Genomic DNA, 15,615 nt, shown 5'->3' on the forward strand with positions numbered 1-15,615 from the left:
ACACAGAACTTCATAAAGGCCGAAGTTGTAAACAAAAAGCCGTTTGTCAAGATGACATTTCTCAACAGCTCAATCAGCTTTTGTCTGCGGTGTTGCCATTACAATTTTTTTAGAAGCGGTTTTAGGAATAAGAATGTTAATAATTGAAGATGATGAAGATGTTAGAATAACATATATCTATTTATACTTTTTATTTTAAAGTTAAATTAACATTATTATATGTGCTGATGTATAGCTGAAAATTTCCTAACTTGAAAATGCGTATAAACTTGACAACAGAGTATCGATGAATATGTTTGTCATGTTGAACTCAAACAAAGTTGTTGTTTACTAATTCTAGCCTTTCAAAGTTCTAAGAAAATGACTTTAAAAAGATCGTCAGCTACAGACAAATCAATCATTTGTCAAAGGGCCTGTCATATTTGTCAATAAAATGCCATGACACCAACCGAGTCACGTCAAGCAAAACGATAAATGAATTTAATAAAAAGGCGGGAGATTTTAAAACCAAGACGAGAACTTATATGGGGAGGAATGGTACATAACAATGACCCCTGTGCGTCACTATTTAAAAAAAATAGGCAAAAAAATAATAAATAATATATACTTAAGGAGATTATACAATTAACAATATAAGTACCTATCACAAAATAAAAATATATTTACATCCTACGCCAGCAGGTTCTCTTTGCTGGAAGTCAACAGGTTGGGTAGGGATTTGCAGGTGGCGCTACTCTTCCGTTCAGTCTTGTTCGACTTATAAAGTCTACTATTCGATGGACACTCGATGTCCAAAGCCACCAGGTTATCTCTCAGTTTTAAGTACTCCTCGACATCTTTGCGGGGGCTCTCTTGTTCGCACAAATCGACGACGTGCACGTCGGCTTTTTGTATCGACGAGCAGCTGCCGAAACTTTTCGGTTTTTTCTTGTTGCACTCGTTCTCGAAGACGTAGCAGACTTGCACGTCGCTCACTTGCGAGTTGGAGTTCGTATCTGAGGGAGGAACGTTGTATTCCGCGTGGGTGACCACTTGGGCCAACCGGTTCTGGTGCTGGGTGTCTTTGATCGTTATGTAGGTAGGCGAGGGTGGAATCGGCGGTTTCTCCGGCGCGTTTTGCACCAGGATAATTCTGGAAAAAAAGGGGTTTTTAGTTGAAAAATTCACCCTGCATATGCTTGTACAAGAATTTAACAGGTTAGGGACAAGTTTCTATTTATTTAAGCAATCAGGTCTGAAATAAACATTTTAAGGTTTACAATAATGTTTGGAGGAATGAACTCATAATTGGTAACTTTGGCACCAAAGTTTGATTTAGATAACTGTACGTAAACAACGAGGGTGGTTATTAAATTAAAAGCTAGCTAGAAATTATTGGCTAAAACTAAGCTTAAGTCTCTTATTATTAGATTTCTTAAACATTGGTTCTAGCACTAATAATCTTGAAAATTAATTGGTTGAATTTTTAACAAAATATAAATATCGTTAGAGTGCATAAGGTAGTTAAGATTAAACTGATTTTTAAGTACTTTATTTTATAAACACTGAGATCTTAGTACTGACAGGATGTAGCTGTCATAAATTTGATATTTAGCTGATATACTTTTATGTAAACACTATCAAGATTTTTTCAGACCATTAAAAACTTCTCGATAACCCCAAAACTGTTGGATCTATAACGAAACTTGACAGGGCCTTTTTGGTAAAGAAACTCATCAGCTTTCATATGAAACTAAAATAAATAGATTCGTTATAGGAGTTGTTAAAAATATTTAGATTTTTGTAAGGCCTTTGACAGTATTAAGATTTTTTTCAATCCTCTGAAAAACTACTCAATAACTCCAAAACTATTGTATCTAAAAGAAAACTCGTAAATACATTTTTGGTAAGTAAACTCATCAGCTCTCACATGAAACTAAAATCAAAAAAAACATTACATGCGTTTTTAAAATATTTCGAGTTTTGTAAGGCCTTTGACAGTATCAAGATAGTTTCAATTCCCTGAAAAAGTACTCAATAACTCCAAAACTGTTGCATCTAAAAGAAAATTAGTAAGGATCTTTTTGGTAAAGAAACTTATCAGCTTTCATATAAAACTAAAATCAACAAATCCGTTACATGAATTTTTAAAATATTTAGATTTTTGTAAGGACTTTGACAATATCAAGATTTTTTTCATTCCTCTGAAAAACTACTCAATAACTCCAAAACTATTGTACCTAAAAGGAAACTTGTAAGAACCTTTTTGGTAAGAAAACTTATCAGCTTTCATATGAAACTAAAATCAATAAATTCATTACAGGAGTTTTTAAAATATTTGGATTTTTGTAAGGCCTTTCACATTATCAAGATATTTTCATTCCTCTGAGAAACTATTCAGTAACTACAAAACTGTTGAATCTATAACGAAAATTGTAAGGGCCTTTTTGGTAAAGAAACTCATCAGCTTTCATATGAAACTAAAATCAATAGATTCGTTACAGGAGTTTTTAAAATATTTCGAGTTTTGTAAGGCCTTTGACAATATCAAGATTTTTTTCAATCCTATAAAAAACTACTCAATAACTCCAAAACTATTGTATCTAAAAGAAAACTTGTCAATACATTTTTGGTAAGAAAACTCATCAGCTTTCATATAAAACTAAAATTAATAGACTCGTTACAGGAGTTTTTAAAATATTTCGATTTTTGTAAGGCCCTTGATATTTTCATTCCTCTGAGAAACTACTCAATAACTACAAAACTGTTGAATCTATAACGAAAATTGTAAGGGCCTTTTTGGTAAAGAAACTCATTAGCTTTCATATGAAACTAAAATCAACAGATTCGTTACAGGAGTGTTAAAAATATTTCGAATTTTGTAAGGCCTTTGACAATATCAAGATTTTTTTCAATCCTATGAAAAACTACTCAATAACTCCAAAACTATTGTACCTAAAAGAAAACTTGTAAATATATTTTTGGTAAGAAAACTCATCAGCTTTCATATAAAACTAAAATCAATAGACTCGTTACAGGAGTTTTTAAAATATTTCGATTTTTGTAAGGCCTTTGATATTTTCATTCCTCTGAGAAACTATCCAATAACTCCAAAACTGTTGGATCTATGACGAAAATTGTAAGGGCCTTTTTGGCAAAGAAACTCATCAGCTTTCATATAAAACTAAAATCAATAAAATCGTTATATTAATTTTTAAAATATTTAGATTTTTGTAAGGACTTTGACAATATCAAGATTTTTTTCAATCCTATGAAAAACTACTCAATAACTCCAAAACTATTGTATCTGAAAGGAAACTTGTAAGGACCTTTTTGGTAAGAAAACTTATCAGCTTTCATATGAAACTAAAATCAATAAATTCGTTACAGGCGTTTTTAAAATATTTGGATTTTTGTAAGGCCTTTGACATTATCAAGATATTTTCATTCCTCTGAGAAACTATTCAGTAACTACAAAACTGTTGAATCTATAACGAAAATTGTATGGGCCTTTTTGGTAAAGAAACTCATCAGCTTTCATATAAAACTAAAATTAATAGACTCGTTACAGGAGTTTTAAAAATATTTTGATTTTTGTAAGGCCTTTGACATCATCAAGATATTTTCATTCCCCTGAGAAACTTTACTTACTTTACTTAGTAACTGTTGGATCTATAACGAAATTTTCATACTGATACTGATATGTATCTTGTTGTTTGCATTAGTAAAATGTTTCCGTAAAAGGTGTTATTTTGTCTTTTATATGTTCAATGTGTGCATCTTAATTAAGATTTTCATACAGTATAAGGATGTGTTCCTTTGATCTATTTTTCTGTTTAAAAAATATGTATCTAGTTTTGTCCAAATTTATCCTAAGATTATTTTGAAGCAACCATTTAAATGCAAATATATCAGTATAGTATAAAAGTATAAAATAATATAAAAAGTTATACACTACAATTATAGGTAAAGATTACAGTTTTCTGGCCATTTACATATACATATTGCTTCCTACTCAACAAGTATGTCATAATCAAGTCAAGTACAACAACCCATTTTTTCTAATTTATCTAGTAAAATAGCATGATTGTTACTAATACTTGTTTGTTACTTACTACTACTCTACTTTACTTTTGGGTCTCATTTATATTGCTTTTTAGAGGTTTTGTAAGTAACGTAAGTAACGTTTTTTTTGGACGCCTTTTTGCACGCACTTTTTGCCTTAATTTTATTTTAAATATTTTAGATAAAGTATTGATACATGCTTATAACTACATAAAAAATGTACAAGGCTGTTGCCTTATATTATGTGGACAGAGCCTAGCTCGGTTATTATATAGGGTGGGAAAAAACTTTAAATATAAAAGTAGTTAAATCGTTAGGACATATCATAATTTATAATAAGGGGTATCGCAAAATTAATAAAAAATACAAGGTTGTATTGTATTAACTGCTTCAAAAGCTTGCCACAAATCTACAAAAACTGCTATTACGATTTTACTAATATTATCTAAATGGCATGAAATATAGTCAAGTAGATAGTTCGTTAGGTGGAGCTTAACGTACTACTATTTTTAAAGAATCCTTGTAATATTGAAGACCTTGTTCTCTTTCTTTTAGTGCAATGAGTAAGACAGAGAAACTTATGACAAACGAAACGTGTAAGACAGAGATGGCTTATATGTGTTTTTTAATTACGTTTTTTCTTTAAAAAATAGTTTTTTTTATGTGTCTAAAGTAATCAAACTGCCCAAATTGTTAATACCTTTTTTGTTAACATTGCAGAAAGTATAGTCTAAGAATTACCTACACCCACAAACAATTTTTCCAAATTTTTAACTCCTGGTAGATTCACCACTGACTCTTTTAAATTTCATGAGCTGACTTTCAATGAGGTTAGAGATAAAATAAACTCTCTTAAAAATGAAAAGAGCAAAGACTGTTTTGATCTTAACGTTAAAGTCATTAAAACAATTAAAAATATTATCATTTATCCATTGCCAAATCTCTTAAATGCCTGCATAAAAGAAAACATTATATAAAAACAATATATAAAAACAAAGGTTCAGTTAATGATGTGTCAAACTATTGCCCAATATCACTGTTGACAATTTTCTCAAAGATTCTGGAATCACTCATGAAGGATCATTTTGAAAATAACAATCTCCTTATGCAGGGTAAGTTTGGTTTCAGGAGTAACAGGTCAATTGCATTGGCTATTGAGAGTTTGGCGGATTTTTCATCAAGGGGTCTGGAAATGGGTTTCGACACCTATGCTTCATTCTTTGACCTGACAAAGGCCTTTGACTGTGTATCTTATGAATGTATGCCAGTATGCCTTTGTCAGGTCATACCTATATGGCCGACTCCAATATGTGTCATACAATGCTAGTGTATCTGATAAACAGCCATTACATCATGAAGTACCACAAGGATCCGTTCTAGGCCCACTCTTATTCCTTATTTATGTAAATGACTTGCCTTATTTTACAGACCGGGCACATGAGCATAAGTTGATCCTGTCCATCAGTTGAGCTGATCCTACTCATGGGGAGAAGATATCTGGTTTACAGCGCAGGTGCATAAGGGCTATGACTGGTTTGGGGCAGCGTGACTGTTGTCGACACTGTTATTCTGAACTTGGCATCCTCACTTTTCCATGTGTATTTATCTTGCAATGTTTGACTTTTATAAAAAATAATCTACCATCATATTTGACACACAGTAATATACATCAGTATTCAACTCGAAACAATCTGAATATTTTGCCAGAATTTCGCAGGCTTGGGAGAACCCGCAGAGGAACTGTTTATCATGGGATTTGTTTCTATAATGTGTTACCATTGCAGGTTAGGGAACTTAATGAACAAGCTTTTATTAAAAAAATTAAAAACTATTAATTAAAAAAGTCTTTTTATTCATTTGAAGAGTACCTAAATAACAATTTTAATGACCTAATTTAACTGTTTTATAAATATTGTGTGTCTATTATAAGTATTTTTAAATTGAGTGTCTGTAGACTTTAATTATATATAAATTTTAGAATCTTACTGTATATGTGCGTATATAATTTCTATTTATTAATTTTAGTTAATACTTAAGTTTTAAATCATGAAATTGCATTTTATATATTACCGTTTATATTGACTTGTAAAAACACTATGTGTAATATTACGAATAATGAAATTTAAAAAAAAAATTAACAAACAATAAAATAAAAAACCCCGAGCCGTAATCAGAAATATTAAATTGATGATGGTCTCGGGAAGACGAAACGTCCGATTTTAAATAAAAAATTTTCCAAGGTGACTCAACTTTAAAAAAATTTTAAAAATATTTGTAGACAGCACACTAAACTGGAAGAAATTGTTTCAAGTTAATTTTTTCGAGTACATTTTTTAGTTTTTCTAGGATCACTTGGGAACCTTTGGAGATACTTAAATGGAGTTTGCATTTAAAGAAATGGCGGTTCCTAAAGAATAGTGAACTCTTTTCTAACTATTTTAGTGGAGTATATGAACCTTCTGATACACCAACTTTAATTGAGCCTAGTCAATGTCAAGAACGTTTTTTAGTTAACAATATTGATATAAATGACATTAAATCCGCACTTATATCTACGGATCCTAAAAAGGGACCTGGCCCAGACGGTTTTTCTTCATTTTTTTGAAGTCTTGTCCTAGCTTGTGCGAGCCTTTGCATATTTTGTATAATCAATGTTTATCCAGCGGCATTTTTCCTCATATTTGGAAAACAGCTCAAATTGTGCCAGTATTTAAATCTGGAGAAAAAACTTATGTACGGGATTACAGGCCTATTTCCCTACTTAGTCACTTTGGTAAACTTTTTGAATCTTTGCTGTTAAAACAATTATTCTTTAAGGTCAAAGAAGCTATTGATGTTAACCAACATGGCTTTTTCCAAAGAAAATAGGTAATAACCCACTTAATACCATTTATTCAGAGTATAAACGCAAGTATGGATAGTGGTCTGGAAACTTGTGCCGTGTACACCGACTTTTTCAAGGCTTTTGATAAGGTACATTGTCCTACACTTTTCGTGAAGTTGGAGAATTTCGGTGTGCACGGGGCCCTACTCAAACTCATTAAAAGTTATCTAACAAATCGCTCTCAGTACGTTGTCATAAATGGAGTAAAGTCTTCTTGTACAACCGTAACTTCAGGAGTACCGCAAGGTTCTCATTTGGGACAGATTTTGTTCTCAATTTTTTTAAATGACATTGGTCAATGTTTCTCTACCTGTAGATATCTTGCATATGCAGATGACCTAAAAATCTTTACAACAATTAAGAAGGTATCAGATTTTCGTGCCCTGCAATTTGATCTTGCAAATTTTGAAAGGTACTGTACCTTAAATATATTATTTATTAATCCAGAAAAATGTCATTCTATACTTTTTAGCAGAAAACCATCTCAGACACAACACAAATGTGATGTCTATTTCGGGGGCACTATCTTGAAGTATGTGGAGTTTATTAAGGATTTAGGTGTGACGTTGGATTCCAGACTGCTCTTCGACGTTCATATAGAAAACATTGTTCAGAAAGCTCTAAAAAATCTAGGTTTTATATCTCGAATTATAAAGGGTTTTAGTAATCAATCATCTTTAATATTATTATATAATGCATTCGTTAAACCTACTATAGAATATACGACAGTGGCTTGGAATCCGATGTATCACAAATATATTGACCAAATTGAAAGAGTTCAACGCAAGTTTGTAAATATAGTAAATTTTCGCTTTAATAGACAAAGACATTTTTTTACTTACTATGATAACTTAAAATTTTATGGTATGAAGCCCTTAGAGAGTCGTAGAAACAATTTTGATTTAATATTGATTTATAAAATTATTAATAATTTAATAGACTGTCCTTACTGTCTGGAAAATGTACATATCAACGTTAATCCTTATATTTTGCATAATAGATTGACCTTTAGCATCTCAAGATATTCTTCAAACTATTTGTCTGAGCTCCATTGTTCAGATGCGCCCGTAGTTTTCATAATTTTCAAGAAACTAATTTGATTAATGATATATTTTTCTCCAGTATGGCTTCATTTAAGCGATACTTAAAGAACGATAAATATTGTCCTTTTTTCCCTATTGTCATTATTCATATGTATATATGCTTCTTTATTGTTTATAAGAGATACTATTAAATAAGTTAGTTAGGTTTATATTGCTTGGTGTATTTGTTAGCTTTGGTGAAAATGTAATGTTTGGCAAAGCGCTTGCTTGTATTTAAATTCATAAGATACTTTGTGCTTTTCTGTTATTGGATTGCTTAGTCTACCTGTAGGAGAGCCTTGTACTTAAATAAATAAATAAATAGCCATTTTTGTCGGTTTAGTACTTTTTGAGCTAGAGCCTAATAAGATCCAAAGCTTACCAGATTGAATTTTTTTAAATTATTCTTGGACATGTTTGCATATAACTTTCAAACTATTTACTCTGTAAATAAATTTTATGTAAAAAATGTAATTGTAGGTCAAAAATTAACTTAGCTAGAACACTTTTTTTTGTTTCAAGTTAATTTTTTCCCAACAGTTTTTTAAAGATCATTTGGAAACTTTTGGAGGTATTTAAATGGAGTATCCATTTAAAAAAAAAGGTGATTCCTAGGAAATAATTTCATATATGAACCATTTTTGTGGGTTTAGTACTTTTTGACCAAGAATTTTTTTATTATTATTGGACATTTTTGCATATTACTTCAGAACTATTTATGCTATTGCTATAATTCCTTTACGGTATTTGAATGACCACTCTGTAGATTAATTCTGTGTGACAAAATATGATTGTAGGTCAAAAATTAACTTAACTAGAACACTTTTTGTTTCAAGTTAATTTTTTCCAGTAGATTTTTCAGCTTTTTAACCATAGTACCATATAGTTATGTTAAAAAAACAGTTAGTGAGCGTGATAGACAAGGCAAATGTCTTTTCGAAATCAGGGGTTTACTCTTTGAAATGTGGGGATTGTGACGCTGTATATATTGGCCAATCTGGAAGAAAAATTTCTACACGCGTTAAAGAACATGTAGCGTTGTTTAAGAAATTTAAAAATACAGACGTCCGTGATACAAAGTCAGCGTTTGCGAATCACCTGTTAGCTAGTCCACACATCACTTTTCTCCAGAGGTCGGAGCTGAAATACTTCATGAATGCCCTAAAGGGAAAAAGCTTGACCTTCTGGAGAGGATGGAAATTACTAAAGCCAAGAAGAGTCCTGTTCTTGTCTGTGTTAACGACATTACGAAATTATTTTTAATAATCTTATTTAATCAATTTTATACTTACATAATTTCTTCCAACTGAAATAAGTTTAATATTGTGTTAAAATGCCTTGGCTTAACAACAAATGTTTTGAACTTCTTCTCAGTGCTCCGGTAGCTAATAGGTTATAGTCTCTGGCTTGTAAGCTTGTTGTCGCGGGTTCGATTGCGTGTGATATTATTTTGCAATTTTTTTATTTTTTATTTTTTGGTTCTAAATAACTGTATAGTCATTCTAACCTTAAATGTATGTTTATTTACTGTTTTGCCAACGTTAGTGGCTTTTTAAGGTTTTTAGTCTTTTTAATGTCCCCTTTTTTCTTTCAATACTAATTATTATTGTTTTAGGCCTGATGATGCTCTGAATAGAGCGAAACACGTGTAGCTTTAAGTAAATGTTATGAGACCGTGACTTTGTGTTTTTCATTGTTTTTCGTCTGCCATATAGTTATGTTGTTTTATTTTAGATCCTGATTTATATATTGGCCCTACTTTTGATATTTCGAGTTAAGAACAAATTTCGTGAGTGCTAAGGGCCTTATTTATAATGTAATTAAATCAAGAACCCCAATATTTTTACTGTTTTTTTTTGTTTGTTTTAGCTTGCCGTTATTGGACCAAAATCACGCATTTATTCCTCGTATTTGCGTGAATATAAATAAACTTGATGTGCGACACTGATTTTTTATTTTAAACCAACCATACGTAAGACGACTATATTTAGCTAGCACTGACCATTCAAGAAATTTAAATACAGTAATATTAAAATTAATGCAAATGCATGGTTTCCTTAAACATTTTTCTATACCTAATATTATCTTTATTGACGTAACATTTGTCATGATTTTCAATATAAGGATAATAGATGCATAGGCAATTTATTATTTGGCGTAATTATATGGTCAATTATGGCAAATTTTCAACGAGTACAGTCATTAATGTAAATTTATACTAATTAGCTATTGGGCACAGTCCAACCAATCATAAGAAAAATACCATCAAGTTGAGACTTTTGAAGCGCATATTCGATTGAGAGCATTAAAACATTAAAAAAAAACAAGTGCCTTACCTATTATGAGCTTTCCACCTGGAAAACAAATGGAGATACTGCCTACATTGGATATACATAAAGACGGCCCCGCCAGTAAATCCGACAGCAACTACCACTAGCTTTGTCCAAAAAGGCCATGCTATAAATACAATTTTTCCTTTAGGATCTTAAAAATAAAATAAAGAAATATAATTAAATCAAGTTCTCAAGAAAATGAAACATTTTTATAAAACCTGAGTATTAGTTAAATAAATATTTCAAACCGACAAACAGTTATTCAACTTCCTTTTTTACTGATAACGTATGGTAATTGTGCCTGGCCTAATCGGTCAAGAATCCAGACAACGGAATTTTAAAAATCGCATTTTTTTCTTTATAACAGTTTTTTTTTATCAGAATTCCTGGGCTTTTATTCAACAGCGCAACACCGGCAATCATTTATGTGAAACAATGATATAATTTTTTATTGTTACGGTTTAATGAATGTGCAAAGTCACGAGCTTAAGATTAGAATAAATTTTATAACTGCAGCTTTTTTTTAATAAAAAATTCACATATATTTTAGGTTTAAATCATCAATTGACCACTAGTTATTTAATTTTTATATATAGCCCTTGTATGCAGGAAAATTAAACTCACCAATGAGTCCTTTTTGGACCTCCTCAGCAGCCCTATCAATCAATACAAATAAGGACCATACAACACACACTGCGGCCACAAAATGAAATAATATGGCGCATAGAAGTCTTCGCCTCTCCACGCTGCTCATTTCCAATATTCTCCACTAAAAATAATAATTTTTTTTTGTTAATTTTCATGGCAAATTTATTGATTGATCATTTAAAAACATGTGTCAATTAAAAACAAAATAATTTTTTTAAGTAAATCGAGAAAATGATTAATTATATTGTCGGTCATGTATAATTAACATAATTTTACAAAATTAAAAAACATGAAAGGATCATTAAATCATTTTTGTATTGGTGCGTTGTTAACAAGTGAAATTTCATAAAATTTATTGTTTAAAGCCCCATTGTGAAATCTTAACTGCTTTTATGATACACAAAATTCCGATTTATAGAATTGCGCATATTTAGTGAACAATGAAACAATTAGTATTCAGTCTGGCAATTTTATGACTGCAAACATCAAGGTTTGTTTTTAAGAAAAGACATTAGACTTTTTTACCTTTAAATGCAAATAAAAATTCAATTTATTGTTGGAACAGAGTAATATTAATAAACATTTTTTGAATATTTTTTTCCATTATAAATAAATTCAATGCCAAGGATTTGCCAACTGATAGCAACAGATTTTTCATTTCAAATTACATTTTAGTTTTAGTTTCTCTTATTAGGTGGGGTTGAGTTCTATGTTCAGGGAACTGAAGTAAAAATTATCAGTGCAATAACTATCACCAACATAAAACCTGATTATATATTTCTTCTTTAATACTTTTCTGGGATATATTAGAGACTAATGTTAATAAGCAGTATTTTTGTTTGTGATGTCTATTTCTGTCTAGGTGGATTTTAGGTAGGATCAATCTTAGAAATTTACCACCAATTTGAGAGAAAAAGTTAATCTATCCAGACCTGAAACTGGTTCTACAAACTTTTTTCTATACTTTTTGATAACCTTTCTTCCCCTACTAATCTCTCCATCCAACTCTACACTGACGGTGGAAAAGCAATTGTCCAAACCTGTCACTAAATGTTTAAGTAAAACAGACTGCTCTAAGCTTTTGGGCATTTTTATTAATACAGAACTAAAATTTTAAACACATATTTGTATGTTGAGAAGGAGACTATGCTACTAGATTAATCCACTGTGAACTTGACAAAAAGTTTATATTGCCCTGGTGGAGTCTCAACTACACTTTGGAATTCAATTTTGGGATTATGCAAGCCTTCAGCTGCTACAATCCCTTTTTGTACTGCAGAAGTAAGTGGTGAGATATCTGTATGGCGCAGGCTTGAGGGATCATTGTCGCCCTCTGTTTGTTGGGTTAAGGATTTTCACTTTACCCAACTTGCTTATTTATTTTGATGACAGTCGAGTTGGTCCACAACAAATAAAAGGAACCTTATGATCATAGTTACAATGCTTATAGAACCAGGTTCTATTATAGTAAGAATTTGGATCTGTACATTCTAAAATCATCTCTTACAAAATACTCTATAATATATGAGAGTAAAAAAATATATAATTGCTTGCCTCTTGAATATAGAGAACAATAGGCAATTTCCATGTAGTGTTAAAAAAATTTTTTTGACCAAAACATACTACTGCTTAGATGAATTTTATGCTGATAATGATGTTTTATAGTTAACATTTGCAATAATGCTATTTGGTAAATTTGTGGAGTAAATTCCAGGGCTGTCATCCTTTTTTCGTCCACGAAGAAGTATTAACTCTTCCATGACTATTCATTCTCTAGAGTGCTTGCTTGATTTATAAGTACCAATGAAAGTTTACAATTTACAATCCCTGGTATCCAACAGGAAACAGTTTCTCCACCTTCCCCAGCCAGCCTCAATCTTAACAAAAAGGTTGATATTTTATGACAGTATTAATATATGTATATAATCATCTTCCCATCTTGATTAAAAACTACCTATCCCTAAGAATAATCAAAAGACAGTTAAGAAGGTTGTTGATTTGCAAAGGCGTACTATTCTCTCTGCGAATTTTCGGAGGATTCCCTGTGATTTAATATTGTGAATACTATATAGTGCAGCTTTTTAAATTTGTGGTTTGTAACTATGCATCCTTTAGAACTTATTTTTAGTTATCATCTTTTTATCTGGTTTTATTTAAACTATATATTATTAAAACAAGCACTAGTGTTGTGCAATGTATCTATGATGAGTGTTGCAAGTTATTGAAAATTATTTACATTTTAGAAGTTTGTAACCTACCTGTTACAATGTATTTGTTTTCTTTACTTACATTGTACATATATATAGCTTCTTTTTTTTAAGCTTTGTAAATAAGAGCTTTTAGCTCTGTATACAATAAAGCATATTTTGATTGATTGAAAAAGTATAGTGTCAACCTAATGCATAAATAAAATTCGTGACTACCTAATTACAATATACTTAAATGACCTCAGAAATACTTAATAAATTAACCTTTAGTATGCACATTATTTAATAAAAATAAAGATTTCTGAAGAATTTCCCTTATCATTACACCAAGTTTTATCCAAGCTGACCTTAATATTGAACTTGTATTCTCAGAGCCCACATGTTTGACAATATTTACACCCAAAGGAAAATTCAGAATTATTTTGGAGAAAAAATTCCATATGGGACCACTTGTATCAAAACATGCATAGTTCAACAGTCAATGCAATAAAAAAAAAACAAAACAAATGGTCCCACAATTAACTTGTTTTGAATATCAGTTTATTTTTCAGCACCTAAAAAGCTATAAACATATGTGTTGGTTTCATGCCAACTTAAAATAGATTTGGAAGAAGAAAGGGAGTATTTTGCCAGCAAGTGTGGCACTTTGATGTATCTATTCAAGGTGACACAGATGATAAGTGTTTCTATTTTTGCATATAATGAGCTGGGGTTGTATAGTAATTACTTCTAATTCTACTTGACTTTTTACTGTAATCTAGTAACGTTTACCTTCCTAAGTGTATAATTATATGAGCACACTAGTACTTACCTCAGATAAAGGTTTAATCTTCGTATGTAAAATAAAATTAAATTTACATAATTCACATGACCTGGTATCGGATGCTGCCAGCCACTGCCTTAAACAATTCTGATGAACATACTTTAAACTGCCTGAACAATAACAAGGAGACAACAGTGGGTTTTCTGCATCTGCCTCACAATGGCATATCCTGCAAATGTCCCCCATGGAGTTCGAATAGTTTGAATCCGAGTCACATTTCGAGAAGTCCTGTTTTTTTACAGAGTCTGCGAAAGCCTCCCTGGATACTACACCTCTGGTAGTCTCTTTGACTTTAATAAATTGCCCAGGCATGGCATTTATTTGTGGGGAAAGCAGGAAACTTTTATGTAATAATAACTATTATGGGAGATTTCACTTTTTGTTGTCCGGATGGTATCACATTTTGTCGCAACCGGTTGTGCGGTAAATAAGCGTAAACTGTAAAATTAAGTATCGGTAGACGGACTTGGGTGGTTTCGAAGCGTTGAACTTGAGGAAAACACTGACCGTGCACGGGAGAATGGCAAGGATTTTTGTATTTTTCTCTCCGCTTTGTCGAGCAAACGAGGAGAAATTATGAAATGTCAAGTGAAAACATCACCGCGTCAGAATCAGCTGAGTGTCAAGTATATGACAGGGCGCAGTGGGACGAACAACAAGAAAGTATGCACAAAAATCAGAACAGTCATTGCAACGTTGCCATGTGTCGTTCGATCTGTTATTTCATTGGTTGTGGCTCGCTTATCAAACTTATCAATAAAATATTATAAATTTTAATAAAATTGCAATTTATGACGAGACTGAAGGTCACCCCAGACAAACTTGCATAGTGCATACCATAGACTCATAAAGTTTGGTGGAATGATGTTGTAAAAACTGCTTCTAAAAATAGGGATGTAAGTTATAAGTTTAATAATTGCAAAGAAAAAAGAAATGTGTCAGAAAATAATAAGGGATAAAAAGAGAAAGTACTATGAAGATAAAATATATGGAAGTAAGGGAAATCCAAAAGAGATGTGGAAGACTTTACAATAATTTATACCAAAAAATAAGCAAGTGATGAATTTACAAGAAGTGGAAATTAACGGCGAAATTATTTTTTTAAACAAATTGAATCACTAGTGAAATTCTATTAGATGTAGACAGAACAAAACAGAGTAAATTGGGATCGTCATTTGGACCGTAGATTTCTCATTTTAATTTAATTAATTATACAGAACTTAAAGAAATTTTGTTTAACATGGCGAATAAAACGAGTCCTGATGAAATTAATATCATCCTACTTAAGAATACTTTTGAGAATATTTAAAAACCACTGCCTAATTTAATAAATTGTTCTCTTGAAACTGGTGAAATCCCTGAACTACTAAAAATATACAGTTATTTCGATACCAAAAGTAAATAATCTAGTTTAGTTAATGACCTAAGACTGATAAATATTTTATGTGCGTTATACAAAATGCTGGAAAAAGTGGTGTATACAACTACCTTAATGATAACCGCATAATCAGTGACTTTCAATCTGGCTTTAGTAAGATATAGAAATATTCCACATGTTCTGGTAAAAAAGGACTGAATACCCTCGCCTTTCTAT

The 15,615-nt window shown here is 31.2% G+C and overlaps 1 protein-coding gene across 2 annotated transcripts; it reads right to left on the minus strand.

Moving 5' to 3' along the window:
* Positions 1-588: 588 nt before the first annotated feature.
* LOC126744108 (E3 ubiquitin-protein ligase MARCHF8) lies at positions 589-14,612 on the minus strand. Of its 2 annotated transcripts, none has more exons than XM_050451456.1 (4): positions 14,010-14,612; positions 10,968-11,112; positions 10,347-10,494; positions 589-1,132 (listed from the first exon to the last, which is right to left on the minus strand). In XM_050451456.1, exons 1-4 carry the CDS (start codon positions 14,331-14,333, stop codon positions 670-672), a joined length of 1,080 nt encoding a protein of 359 aa, XP_050307413.1. In that variant the 5' UTR covers positions 14,334-14,612; the 3' UTR covers positions 589-669. The 2 variants fall into 2 exon arrangements, with proteins under 2 accessions (XP_050307413.1, XP_050307414.1); XM_050451457.1 differs by having other exon boundaries at positions 10,347-10,467; positions 14,010-14,610.
* Between the last annotated feature and the right edge of the window lie 1,003 nt (positions 14,613-15,615).

Source organism: Anthonomus grandis, chromosome 13, assembly GCF_022605725.1.
Source record: "Anthonomus grandis grandis chromosome 13, icAntGran1.3, whole genome shotgun sequence".
NCBI classification, from domain to species: Eukaryota; Metazoa; Arthropoda; class Insecta; order Coleoptera; family Curculionidae; genus Anthonomus; species Anthonomus grandis.

Bases quoted from the DNA above. Each gene is read 5' to 3' on its own strand.
- LOC126744108 (XM_050451456.1), bottom strand. From the start codon at position 14,333: ATGCCTGGGCAATTTATTAAAGTCAAAGAGACTACCAGAGGTGTAGTA. The intron at 11,113-14,009 runs GTAAGTACTAGT...TATTATTTTTAG, and splicing joins AGATTAAACCTTTATCTGAG to TGGAGAATATTGGAAATGAG. The intron at 1,133-10,346 runs GTAAGGCACTTG...CTTTTTTTCCAG, and splicing joins AGGTGGAAAGCTCATAATAG to AATTATCCTGGTGCAAAACG.